This window comes from Desmodus rotundus, chromosome 7, assembly GCF_022682495.2.
Source record: "Desmodus rotundus isolate HL8 chromosome 7, HLdesRot8A.1, whole genome shotgun sequence".
Classification (NCBI taxonomy): Eukaryota; Metazoa; Chordata; class Mammalia; order Chiroptera; family Phyllostomidae; genus Desmodus; species Desmodus rotundus.
Genome location: NC_071393.1, coordinates 22,281,253 through 22,300,543, shown reverse-complemented (window position 1 = coordinate 22,300,543; position 19,291 = coordinate 22,281,253). Strand labels below are relative to the sequence as shown.

The window sequence follows — 19,291 nt, the reverse complement described above, 5'->3', positions numbered from 1 at the left end:
CCTCCCCACGTGCAGCCACCTGGGCCAGCGCTTGCTCACCACTCAGCTGCCTTGGAGGAAACATGTGGTAGGTGCTGTAAATGTCATTGGAGAACTGCAACTGGAGCTCAGGGCTGCCCATCAGGAGCTGGGCCACCTGATCCACCTGAAATGGTGTCTTCTCCAGGATCACAATGGCATCCTCTCCATCCCCAGAGGCCTCGTTCACCTGTGGGCCGAGAGACACAGGTGAGGCCTGGAGAACGAACTCCTGAGGGCCTCGGAATTCCCAACCTTTGGGATTTCCTTCTCTGTAGTTTCCCTCTGGGCAAGTCTAGGACGGCGCTGCTGTTTCTCCTCCCAGAGGGGAGATCAGTATCCTTGGGCAGCACTCACATCTTTCTTCTCAAAGACACAGAGCTTCTCGGCTGTCTTCAGTTTTAAGCTCCCAAGGCCTCTGTTAAATTCTCCACATTTCACAGATGAAGACGGGGAGGTCTACAGAGATTAAGTGATTTGCCCAAGGTCACCTGGACAGTCAATATTGAAAATGCAACTAGAATCCAGGCATCCCAACTAATTCCTACCTCCATCGGTGTCATGGCCAAACGCAAGCAGGTGCTGCAGACTAGAGACAGATGGGGCTGAGAGAACCAGACAGAACCTTGTTTAAAACAAGAGACGCGGAGAAAAGCGTGGTCCCCCGATCCTCCCAAAATGAGAGCTCCTGCTAGGAGTTCTGGGGAACCCTAAGACTTGCCCTTGGCTAGGCCTCCTCACCAGTTGCAGGATGGTCTCCAGTCTCTCCCAGTCCCTGCTAGAGAGCTGAGCACGTGGCATTAGAGCCAGCTGTGTGTATCTGTCTGCCCCAAGATACTCTGCATTCCTGAAGCTTAGGGATGTAACTTTGATCTCTACATCCCCAGTATCTAGCTCAGCGCTGGACTGTCAGTGCATGGTATATGGAATTGCATTACCCATTTACTAAACTGTCTCCTCTGTTAGGGCTGGAGCCCCGTACAGCAAGGATCCTATCTCCTGCAGTCTCTCGTCGTTCCCAGAGGCACCGGGGAGCAAGACAGTGCAGCATCATTTACTGGGTTCCTAGCACCTTTACAGGTTGAATGAATAAATGATGAATGACTTGGACGAGCATAAATGATGAATGACGGGCTTTAAAAAATCTGGAATACGCCCTATGAAGTGTTAGTGGTTATTTTTAGCGAAGGAGGAATTAGGAACACCAGCCCTACACGAGTTAAATGTCCTTAACTCCAGAGGTGACCGTGTCTCCTCCACTCCCTCCGCCCCCAAAGCATTTCACTTTCTCACCCTCCCTTCCCAGTAATGCGATTGGTACTGGCCGGCCGAGCGCCGCCGAGATCCGCCTTCCCGACGGTGACTGGTCACACACCTGCGTCCCCGCCCAGCGCTGCCCGTGGTACCTTGCCGTGTAGGAACAGAATCTTGTCCCGCGCGGACTCCCTCAGCACTTTTTTCAGTCTAAAGCCGGAGAAAGGAAAGCGGACAGGGGCCGAGGTGCCATTCCCAACTTCGGCTACTTTGGCCGTTTCATCTTCTATGCCGGAGGCTTCCGCCCCCGCAGCATCCAGTTCGCGCTTTCTCTTGCTCGGCGGAGGTGCTGCGTCCGCCATATTGCCCGCGGGAGTGTGCGCCTGCGCAGACCCCAGGCGCGCCCCGCCCCCCTGCGTGGTCCGCCACGACTACAATTCCCGATGCGCCCCGGGCGTGGACGCCCCTACGACCCCGTGACCTGTCCGGAGGGACATGTTTCATCCAAGTTGCTGCCTTAGTCTCCTAGCGCTGGCCCACCCGACTTGAGGCAGGCGCTGAGAGGAGAGAGAGAGACAGCGAGCCCCTGGACGGGCGGGCTAGCGGTGCTGCGCGGGGGAAGGCAGCCCAGCCGCCCGCGCCCGACGCCGAAGGCTTCGGCACCTTATTCGGATACCGGTATTTTAACAAATTATATCAACACTGGTTAGTTAACGTGGAGGGAATGCTTCTGAAACTCATCTGTGGAGCCTATCTCATTTCTTAGTCGATTTTTATAGAGAACGATTAAATCATTTGTTCATCCATTTTGCAGAATCTCCGTTGCGTTCAGTTCTTCGTAGATTCAGTCCTTGCAGAATAGAAAGACGAGTGAACAGGGCGGCACTGCATTTCCGTCACTGGCCGCTCTTCTTGCGGGCAGGGGCTTCTGCCTCTCCTGTACCTGCTCTGCTCTGTACCTCCTGTGTCTGCTCTGCGCCCCCGAGGTGTGATTGCAGCCTGAGTATGATTCATCTATCAGAATTTCTTCCCTTTTGGGGGGGCGGGGTGCGGAAACGTATAAACATTTTACTTATAGTTTCTGCTTTGTAAGTTTCTTTCGTACCCATTATTTCCGACGAGTCCCGTTTCCCTTGGTGTTATTTCACAGATCTAAATCTTGTCAAGAGTGGGTACATCAAATAATAGAATACTAAAAAATTGTAGTATTTTTGCCAATGTCGCTTTTATTTTGAGTTCGGTTTTTCAGACAAAATAATGGTGGGGGCAATTTTCAGGCAGTCGGCAAATCATGAAGTGTACTATATGTCAATGATAGTTTGCTTTGGGGTTGGTTACTTCTACCAGAACTACACTCGTGTGGGATAAGTTGGATAAAAGGCTAATTGTTTTGTGAAGCACAGAGCATTAGTAGGAGAAGCTTGGGATCTGGAGTAATTATCTTCAACCAGAAACATTTGCTGCTCGTCCACAAGTTTCCTGGGCACATCCCTCACCTCCTGGAAATGAACAGCAGGGTGTAAACGGTGTGCAACCCGGAAACAAAATGTCCTGGGGCAAAATGGCACCAGCAAAACCAGCTCAGAACGAGGAGGCCCTGACCTTATGAAAATGTCTAGGTGTGCACGCCCTTCCTCTTTTCCTTCCTCCCTCCCTTCCTTTCTCCCTCCCTCCCTCTTCTTTTTGTTCCCTCTCTCCATGTGTTTAAAAACATTTTCTTCCTTGCACCTGGAATGAGAGTTTGAGCAGAGTAGCTATGTTTTAACAAAAAGAGCCCTGAATTGGGAGCCAGGAAGCCTGGCCTCAACACTGACTAGCTCTGCGACACTGGGGAAGGCACTTACCCTCTCTAGGCCTCCATTTCTATTTGCCAGACACGCAGTCCATCCTGAATAAGACACACCTCTATGTTTCTAGAATTCATATTCAAATACAGAGGAAGTAAGCAAATACTATACTTTTAGGCAATGATTAATGTGTTATTTATGGAATAAACGGCAATGGGACAGAGCTGGGCATAGGGAGGACTTTAGATAAGGTGGTCATGGGCCTCTCTGGAGGTGACACTGAGCTAAAACTGGAGTGATAAGAAGGAAACAGTCCTGGCTGGTGTGGCTCGGTGGATGGAGCTCCGGCCTGGGAACCACAGGGTTGCTGGTTCGATTCCCAGTCAGGGCACGTGCCCGGGTTGCCAACCAGGTCCCCAGCAGGGGGCGTACTGGAGGCAACCACACATTGTTTCTCTCCCTCTCTCCCCCTCTCTCTAAAAATAAAATCTTTAAAACAAATATCCATAAGGTCAGAATTCTAGTCTTAAAGCTCTGGCTCAAGGGAAGGATGAGCTCACAGGAGCCTCAGCTGCCAGAGGACCTACTAGAATACCAGCTGGCAGAGTGAAAGGGACCTTTACCAACACTACGGATCACTGCTTGGCTTCAGAGGCCTTTGTCAGTTGATGTTTTTAGTTCAGCTTGTTGGGAAACATCAGAAGGCTCTGCACTATCCATCCAATAGCCACTAGCCATGTGTAGCTATTTACATTTAACTTAATTAGAATTAGCCCTGCTGGTGTGGCTCAGTGGATTGAGCACTGACCTGTGAGCCAAAGGGTCCGTGGTTCAATTCCCGGGCACATGCCTGGGTTGTGGACCAGGTCAGGTCCCCACCCAGTAGGGGGTGCATGAGAGGCAACCGCACATTGGTGTTTCCCTCCTTCTCTTTCTCCCTCCCTTCCCCGTCTAAAATAAATAAAATGCTTTAAAAAATAAATTAACTAGGATTAAATAAAATTAAAAGTTCAGCCCCTCAGTCATGCAGCCACGTTTCAACTGCCTGAGAGCCACATATGAATAGTGGCCACTACACTGAGCAGCCCAGATGGGGACCATTTCCTGTCATCACAAGTTCAAGTGGATGGTGCTGTACTAGGAGGTTATTACTGGTAAACCCTAGTCTCTGTAAGCATCAGCCCCCTTCAGTCTTCTTGAATCTCAAAACTTCTCCCAATTTTTTAAAGGACTAAAATAAACACTTCCATCTCAGGTATTATAACAGACTAGATATCCTAAAAACAGTTTAGCTAAAAACACCTGCAATTCCAGGTGCACTATTAAAAACATCCTTTCGGTTACTTTACAGCTCTCACAAGAAAATAATTTCTGAAATGAAAAATGTGGGAGCATGAATTTATACAACGTTAAGCGGATATAGAAACTGAAGTTCTAAGAGTGATCGCTGGTTTCAAGAAATCTAGAGCCTTGAGCTTTAAATGTGATGTTTCGGGCACAGGAAGCAAGACCTGAGCTTGTGCCAGGGGAGGAACAGGAAGAGAGGACTCCCCAGAGAGATCTCTGAAGGGTCACCACCTCAATGGAAGGGTTAACTATTTAAAAAATGAACAAAACAAAAACTGCCCCACTAAAGGAGACAAGATATTTAGTTAACTCGTCTGCCTCAACATCTGGCTCTGAAGGGAAGAAAGAAAACCCAGGTATAACCGCCCAGGCCCGCCCAGGTATAACCACAGGCTGGTCTTCCTGTAGGACTAGAATTCAGATTCATATGGCCTATGTGACCCAGGAAATTCAAATTGAAGAATCTGTTCAAGCTGCTCTGTGTGCTTTACTGACTTCTTACTCCAGGCCAAACTGGCTCCAGAAGAAATGAATAGATCTGTAACTCCTTAAGACATTGAAGTTTCAGTTTTCAGTCTTCCCACAGAGAAAGTGCTAGGCCGAGTGGATTTACAGATGAGTCTACCAAACATTTAAGGAACGATTAATTTCAAGTTTAAACTCTTCAATCAGAAAAAAGGGACGACTCCCCAACTATTTTATGAAGCTGGTACAACCTTGGTAACATGACCAGAGAGGGAATAATGCAAGAGGGAGCAGTATGAGCCTGTCCTACATATGAACATATATATAAAATCCTAAAGAACGTGTTGGCAATTGGAAGCCTGCGGCTCATAACAAATATATGAAATTATTAAATACATCATGGCCAAGTTGAGTTTACCCCAGGAATGTAAGGCTGGCTTAACATTAGAAAATTCCAATTTTATTCACTGCATTAGCTGATTAAAAGGGGGGAAAACAAGCCCCAGCTGGTGTAGCTCAGTGGATTGAGCGTGGGCTGTGAACCAAAGGGTCACCGGTTCGATTCCCAGTCAGGACACATGTCTGGGTTGCAGGCCAGGTCCCCAGTAAGGGGCATGCAAGAGGCAACCACACATTGATGTTTCCCTCCCTCTCTCCTTTCCTTCCCCTCTATAAACAAATAAAATGTTTAAAAAAGTATACAAAATTCTTTTTAAAAAAAGGTGGGGGAACACATCACCTCAGTAGATGTGGAAATTTTAGATTAAATTTAAAACCCATTCAAGAGAAGTAACTAGAAACAGCAGGATATTTACAACTTGTTAAAAAAGTATGTACCAAACCAAAACCCTACAACAAATGTTACATTTAACGGTGAAACATGAAGTCTTCCCTTTAAAATCGTGGAGACAAACATGGCTGCCGTGGTCAGCATTTTACTGGTGGTCCTAGGCAGCGCAGAAGGACAAGGAAGTTTTTGTTTTCATATTTTACAATTGTCTTATAAGAGACTCAACCAAATCTATGGTCTTAGAGAATAAATAATTCAGTGGGTTGCTTACTATCAGATTAGTATGCAAAATAAATTGTAATCTCTATTAGTAATAGATAAAAATGTAATTTAAAAATACAGTAGCAACAGAAAATATGATATACGAAGGAAGAAATCTAATAAAAGATGTGACTGACCGACCTCTGGAAAAAGATTATAAAGCTTTACTGAATACATTTAAAGATATCAAAAAAGGGACACATACCATTTTTAAGAAGATGAAATCTCATTTATAAATCTATTTTTCCCAAATGAATCTCTCAACTCTGTGTCGGCCCAATAGAAAAAAACAAAGCCAAACAAAACAGGCCTTTCCCCGGAGCTTGACAAAACCAGGCATGTTCCTAGAAACTGAATAAACTATTTCTGCGAAAGTAAAGGAACAAGAAAAGTCAGAGCGATTTTGACGAATGAGAAGGGTAGGAAGGGCTGATGCACAAGTTAGCAAAGCTCATTAAAAACCACAATAAGTCGCATGCCTCTGACGAGCAGATACACACACAGAAATGGGGGTGACTGGAGAACCCATTACAGTCAGCTGTGGGAGAGGATGGACTATCAGCTGTTCAAATGGGGGGAAGCAGATCTCTGACTTTCAAGCCAAGAGCAGTAACAACAAAAACCCAAAGAAAACATCCCGGTGCGTTAAAGACCCACGTGTAAAGCACTTTTGAAAGACAACACCTTTTTCTGAGTGAGGAAGGATTTTCTCCATAAGCCACACAAACACAGACTACAAAGTAATAAGTAAAAGTTTTTATATTTTAAAAAATTATATCCTTTAAAAGATACCATCATATTGTCATTTTTTAAACTTCTAATTTAGAGATACATACTTAAATATAGAGGAATAAAATAATGCTTGGGATTTGCTTTGGAAGACTGGGGCGGGAGGGGGGTGAGGGAATGAGCAGCGTAATTGCTGATATGAGCTTAACTCTGAGTTGGTAATTACGGAAGCTGGGTGTAAAGATTCATCAACACGCAGGAATTCATCGTAAAAAGGACCCCGTGGCTGGTGCGGTTCAGTGGACTGAGTGCCAGCCCGCAAACCAAAAGGTTGTGGGTTTGATTCTGATCAGGGCACTGACTGGGTTGTGGGCCAGGTCCCCAGTGGAGGGCATGAGAGAGACAACCAATGGTATCTCTTGCACATCAATGTTTCCCTCCCTTACCCTCTCCCTAAAAAATAAATTTTAAAACATCTTTTAAAAAAAGGAAAAAGGAAAACACGAACATTATGATAACAGGGTACCAGTTTTCACCCACCAGATTGGCAAACATTTTAAAATCTGATAATTCTAAAGTGTTAGCAAGAACATCAAACCATGGGAACTCCTACACAAATGGTAGGAACATGAATCGCCACAACTCATTTGGAAGAAAATTGGTGTCTTTTACCAAAACTAAACATGTACATTCTTTACTACCCAGCTATTCCCCATCCAGGCTAAATCCTAGAAAATCTCGCCCATGGAAACATGTACAAAAATGTTCACTTTCTTTTTTTCAAAAGACCTCCTTGTTTTTAACAGCAAAAAAAACGAGAACCCACCCAATGTCCATCTGTAGCAGAGCGTGTGGTTCAGGAGCGGGGTGTGTACACAGTGGACGGCGAGTGGACTTACCGCAGTTACATGCCTCAGCGTGGTCAGACCTCACCAGTATGGCAGGCAAAGCGATTTGCAGAGCACAGTGTGACGGTATTTATGTAAAGGTCCAAACCATATAAAAGGACCGTGCTGTCAGGGATGCCCGTGTATGTAATAAATTTCTAGACAAAGGCTAAGGATGATAAATTGAAAATTCGGAGTGGTGGTGACTTCTGGGGACAGGAGGGAGGAGGACAATTAAGTGCACAAAGCGGGCACCTGGAGATTGTCAGGTGTTGCTGCTTAAGCTGGGGGGAAGGTACACGCGTGTACATTATAGTATGCTGTAGTCCTTTCGTATGTAGTAAAATAATGCATAGTTAAAAATATAACTTTTTTCACAATATATACAAATATCGACTCCTACACCTGAAACTATTATCGTGTCACATGCCAACTGCATCTCAATTACAAAAATATATATATGTATAAATATTTTTCAGTATAAGGAGGGGGAAGTGAGAGAAGCACAAAGGCACACATGGGTGGAACAAAACATTCATTTAGGTTCAACAACCAACTTTCACCGAGAACAGATGAACGGAACCTTGCCTGTCCCTCAACACACACGGTCATCTGCCAGAAGAAAAACGCTGGCTCTCGGTGCAGCGGCGAAGACACGGTAAAGCATGTGCTCTAGCCAGACGCCCACGAAGCTCCCATATGTCAAAGCATCGGTGGGTAGGCTTTTGATCCAAAGTAAAAGGTCTGAGCTTTCCTTCTCCTCACCCCACCTACTCCCAGTCTTCTCCTGTCTACTCAGGAAGGTTTCTAGGTTTGAGTCTTTAACAACATGCATGCAATAAAAATAAATACGGTACAATGCTGAGTGTTATTTTTCATGTAGCTTTCTGAAGTGAATGAAGAGAAGGAGAATGGCAGCGGTTTGAGTGTGCAAGACTCGATACCTTTGGCTTTCTCCTGACACCTGTTCCAGGGCTTTCCCCGGCAACTGGAAAAACCGTCCATGCTGAGACATGCACTCTAGGCTTCTGGCTGATGCACCAGGCAAGTCACCTGTTCAGGAGGAATGCATCTCTACACGTGTGCCGGATTCCAGGGGAAGAGGACCTAGGGGTGTGCCAGACTCACGTCCAATAGGGATGAGGCAAAACACTGGTGGTCATCTTGGCATCAGCACCTCCTCCTACCACCTCTAGTTTCTGGCTGTCCCAGGCCCTTCCTGGGGAGTCCCCGGCTTCCTCATGATCTTTCTGGGGGAATCCCCAGCTTCCCCAGGGCCTTCCTGGGGAGTCCCCAGCAATAATGGAAGCCTGCTAGGCAACCTGATCCCAGATCCCATAGAAAGTGCTACCAGCTCCAGCTCCTCAGGCCCTGTCACACCTGCTGGATCCAAGGCCCTGGGCTCTCTAACTTGATTTCCAGCTTTGCACCAGCCTTCCGGGTCCCACGGTGACATAGGAAGTGTCACCTGAGCATCTGCAGATCTGAAAAAGACCAAACAGAATCACAGGGCCTGCCACCCTCCCCAAACCCAGCATCCGTTTCCTGCAACAGGTCTCCACCTCTTCTGACTTTTTCTGGATTTTCCTTCCCAACCCGCTGTCATATAACGTCCTCCCCTGGGCACGCGGATTGGAGGCGATTCTTCCCTATTATTTTGCACCGTTTTGCCTCACTACACCAGTGTTCCTCCGGGCATTTTCCCAGCTCTTGGAGGACATCTCCACCCTGGCCTCCGTGAGGGAAACTCATATTATGAATATATTAATGCTAATAACGGCGAAGCTTAGGGAGGACTCGATGCGTGCCTTGTTACACGTGCTTTCCTGCCAGGCCTCTCTCAGAACACCGACTTAGCGAATACCCTTATTGAGGTGCACGGTACCATGCTCATTTCCCCAATGAGGAAAACCTGGCCCAGAGGCGTTAAGTCACTGCCCAAGAAACAATGCTTTCAGAGCCTGCATTTTACCCTACGGGGGGACAGGGGCTGTCTCCTAAGAGCCTAAGCAGATCAGACGCTGAGCCCTTCCCGGTCCCCTTGGCGCAAAGCTTACAGCGCAGGATGGCCTCCTTGACTTGGCGGAAGCCTCGTTCTGGACCCCTGCCGTCCACGAAGTACATGAAGCGCAGCTCAGGCGGGTAGGCGTCCCTGGCCAGGCCTGCGAGCAGGGGGATGGTGCGGCCCTCGGCCCCCGGGGCCTGGCTCAGGGCCTGCAGCATCTGGTACCTGCACCACGGGTCACGCTGGAAGCCAGGAGTGATGAGCAGCACCTGGCAGTGGCTGCTGTCCAGCGCCCGGCACAGCTCGGACACGATGGCGCCGCCAGGGGCCGCATCACGCAGCTGCAGGAAGCAGCGCAGGCTGGCGGAGCAGTCTTCCAGGTAGGCCACCAACTCTTGCGCGGCAGCCAGGTCTTCCTCGCTGTGACACACGCACACGTCGTAGTCCCTGCTCCAGCGGCCACCACTGCTGCTGGTGGCACCCTCCTGTGCAGGCGGCAAGGCAGGAGACTCCGCCAGTGCGGCTGAGTTGAGGCCCGAGGATGCGGGGTGGTCCTGGGGGCACTGCGGTGGAGGGTCCTCCTGCAAGCGTGGTGGCGGGGTGTCGTCCCGTGAGCACCCTGGCACAGCGTCACTGGGGGGGCTTTCCTGGGACGCAGGCATCTTCTTGGGCTTCTTCGACAGGGCCTGCCTGAGCCAGCCTGCGGAAAAAACTCCTCTCAAGCCTGATTCTCCCCAGACCACCTCCTCCCTGCCGCAGAGAAGGGCCCGGCCCAGGAATCCAGCCCGCCTTCCTGCACTGGCCAACGCCGCCGGACTCACAGACCTACTGCCCCGCTACTGCGCACGTCCTCAGGACTTGCCCCAAGTCCCCACTATCTTAGAGTTTTCCAGAAGACAGAAGAACGCCGACTGTAAGTCCTGAGATGCAGAGCACAGCAAGTGGCTGCAGTTAATAATCCTGTAAGTTCTCTACACAGGAAGGATATTCTGCCCAGTAATAGATGCCAACGAAACGTGTGCTGCTCATTTTGCAATATATACAGTGAAGCATGCTGTACACCTGAAACTAATATAATGTTTCATGTCAATCACATGTCAGTTTAAAACTACGCCTTGGTATAACAATATGAAGAAGGAGGGGAAGGGAGAAGGGGAGAGCGACGGGAGCGAGAACAGCAATAGGAGTCCGCTTCCACTCACCAGCCATCTTGCCCAAAGGCTTCTTGGACCTGGAGCCAGAAGCTGGGAAGGAGGTGGGTGATGCCATAGTGTTAGGCTCAACACTAACCCCCGGACACCAGGCATTGGTGACACCGGAGAAGGGAGGGGAACCAGTTTTGAACCCAGGGAACAGCCATTCTACAAGAGACAGAGAGAGAGGGTCACGAAAGCTGTACTTACCTTACTCTTGGACCCAGGGGTGGGCTCCAATGTTCTTTCTCTCTATTGCCTGACGGAGGCTCAACCTCTCAGGGGGCCCCTCAACCCTCACAGGAGAGACACCCCTGGGAGGGGCAGGTTTCTAGGTAAACCGGAGCCTGTGTGGTGTGGCCAGACGTACAGCGTATGAGTTCAGCATGACCAGGAGGGTGCCTGCTCTCTGCTCCGCCAGGCCTGGAGTGCATTCGGGATCCGGGGAAGGGCCGCTGGCTCTTCACAGGGGCTTCCTGTTAAATGCCGAAATGGGAGGGCAGTTGCTATTTGGACAAATTATTTTGTATCCAGACAGACAGACACAGAGCGGGAGAGAGAGAACACATGTAAGAACTCTTGGGAAACATTTCCTCTAAGTTGGCCTTCCCCTGAGTAGCTCCCTCCCTCCCTCTCCCCATCCGTCCATCCATGCATCTCTCCATCTCTTCCTCCCTCGGCTGTCAGCTCAGGGAAGCGGTGCCACATAATGACAAAGACGGCAGCCTGTGCAGGCCGCGGCCTGGGTTCTCACCTTTCATGCACTGTGGCCTTTAGCCCTTATATTAGTACTTCCATCAAGTACTAATGGTGCATGGCATATAATGCTCAGAAAATAGTGTGGTTGGTATGCATTTAAAATCATCTAGAGCCCTGACTGTGTGGCTCAGTGGGTTGGGAGTCGCCCCACCATGTGAAAGGTTGCTGGTGTCCAACGCCCCACCTCCCCCCCCCCCCATCAGGGCACATGCCTGGGTCACACCTTTGGCCCCTTGTTGGGGCATGTATAAGAGGCAACAGATCGATGTTTCTCTCTCACATCGATGCTTCCCTCCCTCTCTCCCTCCCTTCCCCTCTCTCTATAAATAAATGAACAAACAAAATCTTTTTAAAAAACTTTAAAAAATCATCTAGATACTGGAAGGGTATATATTATGTGCATGGTTTAGAAGACTCAATATTGTCATCAATTCTCCCCAAACTTCTCTTTACATCGGTGCTACCCCACATTCCACAAGGGTTTTTTGGTTTTGGGGGGAAGGACCGGTCTCACTGCTTCTAAATGTGCACAGCAATGCAAAGGACCAAGAATGCCTCGGATGGGGGACCTGCCATGCTCTCTGCCCACCACGGTGACCAGGATGTCCCTGACGGGAGACGCTTTTTCAGCCTAGGTTTCTGGGAGGACGCCCTGTGGAGTAGAACCTGCCCTGGTCTGAGACAGGGCCGGAGATGAAGGGCTGGTGGAGAACAGCTTCCTCACTCTTTGCCAAATCTGCAAAGGTCAAAACCAGCCCCCTGGGAATTAACATAGAAGCAACTTGTACCATCAGACACACCGAAATAACGGGATTCAAAATATAAAGAATGTCACCCCGTGTTGGGCAGTAATGCCCCGTTTGCTGCTAAGCTGGTGAATGTGAGATGAGAGGTACTGTTCATTCATGAACATGTATCCAAGTTAAAGAAGAAAGAACTTGAACCGCAGCAGCAAGGGGGGCAGAGAGAGGAGATGGAATGGGAACAGGAATCAGAGATATACTTGAAAGAGAAAAGCAGTTAAGCCGCTCAGCCAGCCAGAAGGACACGAACAGACAAACATTAACCGATGGATGTGCTTCTTTTCTGGCCTAGTTTCTCAGGGTTTCAGACAGCCTCAGTGCTGTGGGGCCAGGCAGTGCCTGATAACCTCACCAGGTTTTGAAATCCTCTCCCTGGTCCGGGGTTACTGGCGGTCAACATCTTCCTTTAGACCATTCAAGATACCACTTTCCACCCCCAAGCAGTAAACATGCTCTCACTTGGCTTTTATAATACTGAGATTTTTTCTCTTTTGTTTTATAAAATTTGTTATTTGTCCTTGCTACACTTATGAACTGGAGAATCATTTGATATTTTAATGATAGCCTAAAGATCAAAAATTAACATAATGCTTGAATCTACTCAACAGATGTAGATTTAAAAGTTTCAGTTTCTCATTTTATAAAATGACCTGCCCTTCTGGCAATACATGCTGATTTGGGGGTAACTGCCTTTTTCCGTTGCTTGGTTAAGAAAAAATCCAGTTGTCCAACAGCAGATGCCACTGGACGTGGGTTTGTGTAAGCCCCAGGGACTGATGGGGGAAGAGTTTAAACACAGGAAATAACACCAACTTTGACAGAGGACAGTTGAGCAAGAGAGGACATAGTTCCATCAGCCATACAGACCGTCTGCTTCCCGGAACCTAAAACCCCAGCACACCTGCCTTGCTACTTTTCAGTTCTTGCATGCCTGAGGCTGTGGAACCGTTACACTCAAAGATGCTTTAATCTTTAAAAGATTTAGTAATAGTCATATATTGAGACTTAGGAGACATAGTTGCCAAAGCAGATAAGAAGGTATTTTTTTTTCACTCAACATAGGAGCACCTAAATATATGAGGCTAATCTTGATGGCCATAAAGGGCGAGATTGACGGTAACACAGTCATAGCTGGGGATTTTAACCCCCCACTGATATCGGTGGATCGATCTTCCAGACAGAAAATCAACAAGGAAACAGTGGCCCGAAAGGACACATGACACTGGTAAATTTAATTGATATTTCCTGAACATTTCACCCCAAAGAAGCAGAATATACATTCTTTACAAGTGCACACGGAACATTTTCCAGGACAGATCACATCAGTGCACAAAACAAGTCTCAATAAATTCCGTAAAAAGACTGAGATCATATGAAGCATCTTTTCCAACCACAATAGTATGAAACTGCAAATCAATTACAAGGAAAAAAAAAAACCCTGAAAAGCACAAACACTTTGAGGCTAAATAACATGTTACGAAGCAACGAACAGGTTAACCACGAGATAAAGGAAGAAATCCAAAGATACCTGGAGACAAATGAAGACGTTAACACAATAATCCTAAATCCATGGAACACAGCAAAAGCAGGCGTAAGAGGAAAATTCACAGCAATGCAGGCCTACTGCAAGAAACGAGAAAAATCTCAAGTAAACAATCAAACTAACACCTAAAAGAACTAAAAAAACCCCAAACAAACAAAGTTCAAAGTGAGTAAAAGGAAGAAAATAATAAAAATCAGAGTGGAAATAAATAAGATAGAGTCTAAATTTAAAAATACAAAAGATCAATGTAACAAAAGAAAACAAGATCAATGAAACAAAGAGTTGTTTTAAAGATAAACAAGATGGATAAACCTTTAACCTGACTTGAGAGAGAGAAACCCAAATAAATAAAATCAGAAAGGCAAGAGAAGTGACAACGGATACCACAGAAGTATAAAGGATTCTATTGCACGCCAACAACTGGGCAATCAGGAAGAAATGGACAAAGTCTCAGAAACACACAATCTTTGAAGACCGAACCAAGAAGACAAAGAAGATCTGAACAGACCAATCTCATCCAAAAAAGCAGCAGTATTCAAAAAACCTGCAACGAACAAAAGCCCTGGACTGGATGGCTTTACAGGAGAATTTTACCAAACACTCAAAGGAGAATGAACACCTATCCCTCTTGAACTATTCCAAGAAATTCACGAGGGGGGACGATCCCCAATCTCCTTTATGAAGTCAGCATTATCCTGATTCTAAAACCAAATAAAGACACTACAAAGAAAGAAAATTATAGGCCAATATTCCTGATAAACACAGATGCAGAAATCTTCCACAAAATATTAGCAAATCGAATCCAGGAATACATTAAAAAGATCACATACCATGATCAAATGGGATTTATTCCTAGGATTCAAGGATTGGTCCATATCTGCCAATAATTAACCACATACACAAAATGAAAGATAAAAATCATACAATCCTATCAATAGATGCAGAAAAAGCACTCGACGAAATCTAGCACCCGTTTGTGGTAAAAACTGTCAGCAAAGTGGGAAAGGAGGGACCTTACCTGAATCTAATAAAGGCCGTACATGACCAACCCACAGCTAACATCATAACTCAATGGGGCAAAACTAAAAGCATTTCCCTTAAAACCAAGAACTAGACACGGATGTCCACCTTCAGTACTCTTATTCAATATAGTAACAGAAGTCCTAGCCACAACAGACAAGAAGAAGAAATAAAACACAGCCAAGGGCCCTGGCTGAGTAGCTCAGTCGGTTAGAGCATCATGCAGCTATGGCAAAGTTGCAGGTTTGATCCCCCGTCAGGGCGCATACAAAAGTCAACCAATGAATGCATGGATAGGTGTAATAGCAAATCAGTTCCTCTCTCTCTCTCTCTCTAGCTAATAAATATAAAAATAAAAAAAATCAATTAGAAAAGAAATAAAACGCATCCAAATTGGAAAGGAAGAAGTGAAACTGTCCTTATTTGCACATGCCATGATAATATAGGGAGATAAAGATTCCACAAAAAACCCTACTAGAACTGCTAAATGAATTCAGGAGAGTAACAGGGTACAAAATACTCAGAAATCAGTTGCATTTTACATAGTGATAATGAACCATCAGAAAGAGAAACAAAGGAAACAATCCCAATCCCATTTACAATTGCATCAAAAAATAAATTAAAATACCTGGGAACAGATCTAACCAAGGCGGTGTAAGACCTGCACTTGAAACACTGTAAGACGAGGAAGAAAGAAATCGAAGAAGATACAAGTCAATGGAAGCATATACCACACTCACGGATAGGAAGAGGATTAACGTCATTAAAATGTCCATACCCAAAGCAATCTATAGACTTAACATAATTCCTATCAGAATACCATACAAAAAAAAATTTCAGGTGGAGAGCAGATATACATGAGAATAACAATAAAGCTCTTAGAGGAAAGTACAGGAGATTATCTTCCCGACTTTGATTATCTTCCTGATTTTTTCTTTCTCTCTTTTTTTTTAAATCTTCCTGATTTTCAAAAAATTGAGATATAACTGACATATGACATTATGTTAATTTCAGGTGTACAACATAATGATTCAATCAATAAACAGGGTAGGTTTACAGTTGTCCACATGGAAAATAATACAATAACTAATAACAAATACAAGAATAAACTCCGTGTTTCAGTTTGCACTCACAAGCATACGCCTACTTCTGCCCCACCCTGTACATATACATATACTGTGAAATGACCAGCCCGGTAAGTCTGCTTACTATGCCGTACGTGGCTACAATGCTGTTTTCTCGGGATGAGAACTTTTAAGGTCTAGTCTCTTGGCAAGTTTCAAGTATACAATACAGTATGTTAACAGTAGTCACCATGGTGTACATTGTATCCTCACAACTTGTTTATTTGAAAACCAAAAGTTGGTCCCTTTTGACCCCCTTCACCTATTTCAAGCTCCCCAAAGATTGTTTTTCAAACCGGACTTAATACCCGCAATAAACGGGCCAACGTTAAAATGAAAAAGTTCTGTTCGTGAAAAGGTGCCATTAGGAGAGTAAAAAAGATATCTTAAAATTACATATCCAATCAATATTTCATATACAGAATATTTCAGAACTCTTATTACAAACTGGCAAGAAAAAGGGAAGATCTATTAGAAAGTACGTGGAAGAACTGAACACACACGTCACAAAAAAGGACACCCCAATGGCTAATAGGCAAATAAACACAAGTCATTAGCCACCAGAAACCGCGAATAAAACCCTCATTGCAACACCACCACCCACATCCCGAGCAAAGTGGCCGCTGCGAATGAGACACTATCAAATATTGGTGAGGATGAGGAGGAAGAGGAACTCACACACTGCAGGTAGAAACGCAGCTCGGCACAACCGGTTTTGAAAGCTGACCACGGACACACCCAGCAATTTCACTCAAGGAACAAACTCAGCAGAAGGGCTTACACGGGTTCACTGGAAGGCAAACACAAGAATGCCTTCGCAGCACTACCGCAAATAACCCCAAGCTGGACACCGCCCGGGTCCACCCATCCGAGCGTCCAGCAGAACTACACCTCGGTCCATCTGTACAGTGCACCATCACACACCAAAGCGAACGGAGGAATTCCTGCCACATGCAACATGGGTGAATCTCACATGTCGAGTATAAAACGCCACACGCAGAAAGTACACACTGCACGATTGCATGTAGCAAAAGTTCACAACCAGGTGAAACTATTTGACGAGGCTGGACGCCAGGAGAGCAGCTCTGCCGAGGTGGAAGTAGTGACTGGAAGTGTCAAAGGGCTTCTGCAGAGCTAGCAATGTTCTATAAATTCCGGATGCAGGCAGCACAGGTAAGAAAGGCTCACTGTGTGGAATCTGCGTAGGAGGTACACTTATGATTTGTGCCATTAAAAAAAAGTTTAAAAACCAACTAGATATGACTTCCTGTGACAGCCAGTCATTACTAACCCTTGGTGCCCCCTGGGCAGCTACAGAACTTCCCCTCTCCAAGCTGCACTGGCCAGGCTGGGCTGTGGCTTCTCACCCAGCCGTCTGTCTCCAGGAGTGGGGTGAATCAGCCCTGTTCCGCGGTGGCACTCCTGAGCTTTTCACGGGGCCCAGCCCATGGCAGATGTTGGTGAAATGACTGTGGAAGGGATGCCTGCAGGCCATTACCCTGAGTAAAGCCCTGTTCTCGTTGGAACTCGGTCACAAGACCATCAGAAGCGCAGAGGGAGAAGTGGTGAGCACAGCAGGGGAGGCTGTGGGAGAAACCCGACCAAGCCCTCCTCTCCGGTTCAAGGAAGGCTCCCCAAACTAGCTTCTTTGCGACAGGAGGGTGACAGCTGTCTCGGAGGCCCTTTTCACCCTGCTTCGGGTCTCTGGGTGCCTGAGGCAGCAGGTAAAGGGGTAGGGAGGGAGGCTGCGGATTGGCAGGTGCGCCCGGGGCTGAGCCGAGTGCGGGGCACAGGGCCAGATGCAGGTCCTACCTGCCCCGGAGGCTGCCCGCCCTCCCTCCCCGGACCCCAGCACACGCCCCCCTCCCGATTGCCCCTGCTCTGCGTGGGGGTCCCACCGTTCGCCCCACCTCCTCCATGCGTTCACCTGCGCGGGGCCAGGTAGCGACGGTGCCTGCGGGGTCGGGCGCAGGGCTCGCTGCCCCGGCAGAGGGGAAGTGAGGCGCAGGCCAGGCAGCGGCCCCCTCCCCGGAAGCGCCCAGCCTGCGCCCCGCCTCCTCCTGTGCCCGCCTAGTGGCGCCGGGAGGCGCAGGCGGGGTCAGCCACAGCCCGGCCAGCCCGGCCTCTGCGCCTGCGGAGAGGGGTCGTGCCCGCTGGTTGGCTCGCGGGCACCGACGGAGTTACCACTTGGGCGGAAAGTTGCAGAGGAGCCCTGGTGGCCACAGGAACCCCCGCAGCCTCGTGGGGGAGGATCCCACTGCTCTACAGGCTCTGCGCCCGGACCCCCAGGCCCCTCCGCCCACAGGGCCCTGCCTTTTCCCAGATCTACCTTCAACAACCCCGCTTCGGGAAAGTCATCTTTGTATCTTATGCAGGAAAACCCTTCTTAGCCCTCTCCCTGCCCTCTTCTTTCCCCAAATTTCTGCAGCACCAGGTGCTACTGGGAGCTCGTGCTTCCGTGGCTCAGCTCTCGCCTTACACTGAAGAGTCCCTGCGGCCAGGGACCCATCTTCGGCTCCAGACGGAGCAGAGAGGCACCCAGGTACACGCTGAGCTGAGTGCCGCACCGGCACCGCCAGGGCTCCGCGCCCGCGTGGAGGGGAGGCTTGGTCCCTGCCCCTGGCAGTTTAACGGCACCACGAGCAGTGGGGAGTGCAGGCTCTCCCAACCTGCTGAACAAGGCCCTGGGGGAGGACAGGACTCACCAATGCCTTGCTGAGTTCATCTGTTATCTCGAAGGAAGTAGCTTCTGGGTGCGGAGCCAGTTGAAGGCCTTTTCCCTCTGACCCATACATAAGTAGGGGTGTCCGCACTGAAGGGTGATGCTGGGCAGCTCAGCAGGCCAGCCCACAGGGTTAAGGGTGACCTGCCTGGCCCTTACGCCCCTGGCCTGGTCCTTCCTGTCTCTAAGCACCAAATTCCGGTGGCTCCTCCTTTCCTGGTTCTTTAACCCCTCACCCTCCAGGGGCTTCTCCTGTTACCTTACTGGCAGCACATCCACACACCCCACCCCTGCCCCATCCCCCCACCCCAGGTGATCATAATGAGGCCCATCTCCATCTTTCACTTCATTCTTCTTCCCAAAGGCACTTTGGGGGTGGGGGCCCTTCACTAGCTGTGTCTGTGTCCATTCATCTCTCCCTTCTGAACAGCGGCCCACCCCTCAGATCCCACTGAGGCGCACTGTCTCCTGGACCCGCTCTCCCTGAGGTTCCCCTGACCTACCCTGACCTACCCGAGCCGCTTCCAGCCCCCCTGTGCGTTTGTAATAAACCATCCCTCCTCAGCCACTCCCCTCACTCTCCT

At 48.1% G+C, this 19,291-nt stretch overlaps 2 protein-coding genes across 10 annotated transcripts in view; both read right to left on the bottom strand.

Annotated features, from left to right (window-relative positions):
• DCPS (decapping enzyme, scavenger) overlaps window positions 1–1,648 on the bottom strand; it is a 38,513-nt gene extending 36,865 nt beyond the window's left edge. Inside the window, exons 1-2 of the mRNA XM_024557273.4 lie at window positions 1,425–1,648; window positions 40–208 (exon numbers count right to left, since the gene is read on the bottom strand). Of these exons, the coding sequence (XP_024413041.2) occupies window positions 40–208; window positions 1,425–1,634 (379 nt within the window). The 5' untranslated portion in view covers window positions 1,635–1,648. The remainder of the gene's footprint in view (window positions 1–39; window positions 209–1,424) is intronic.
• A 5,813-nt stretch (window positions 1,649–7,461) lies between these two features.
• TIRAP (TIR domain containing adaptor protein) lies at window positions 7,462–18,883 on the bottom strand. 9 transcript variants are annotated; one of them, XM_053927832.2, is made up of 5 exons: window positions 17,896–18,578; window positions 16,664–17,183; window positions 11,107–11,212; window positions 10,746–10,904; window positions 7,462–10,243 (listed from the first exon to the last, which is right to left on the bottom strand). In XM_053927832.2, exons 4-5 carry the CDS (start codon window positions 10,810–10,812, stop codon window positions 9,507–9,509), a joined length of 804 nt encoding a protein of 267 aa, XP_053783807.1. In that variant the 5' UTR covers window positions 10,813–10,904; window positions 11,107–11,212; window positions 16,664–17,183; window positions 17,896–18,578; the 3' UTR covers window positions 7,462–9,506. The 9 variants fall into 9 exon arrangements, with proteins under 9 accessions (XP_053783807.1, XP_053783810.1, XP_053783812.1 ...); XM_053927835.2 differs by having other exon boundaries at window positions 17,913–18,578; XM_053927837.2 differs by lacking the exons at window positions 16,664–17,183; window positions 17,896–18,578 and adding an exon at window positions 18,691–18,883 and having other exon boundaries at window positions 11,107–11,242.
• Between the last annotated feature and the right edge of the window lie 408 nt (window positions 18,884–19,291).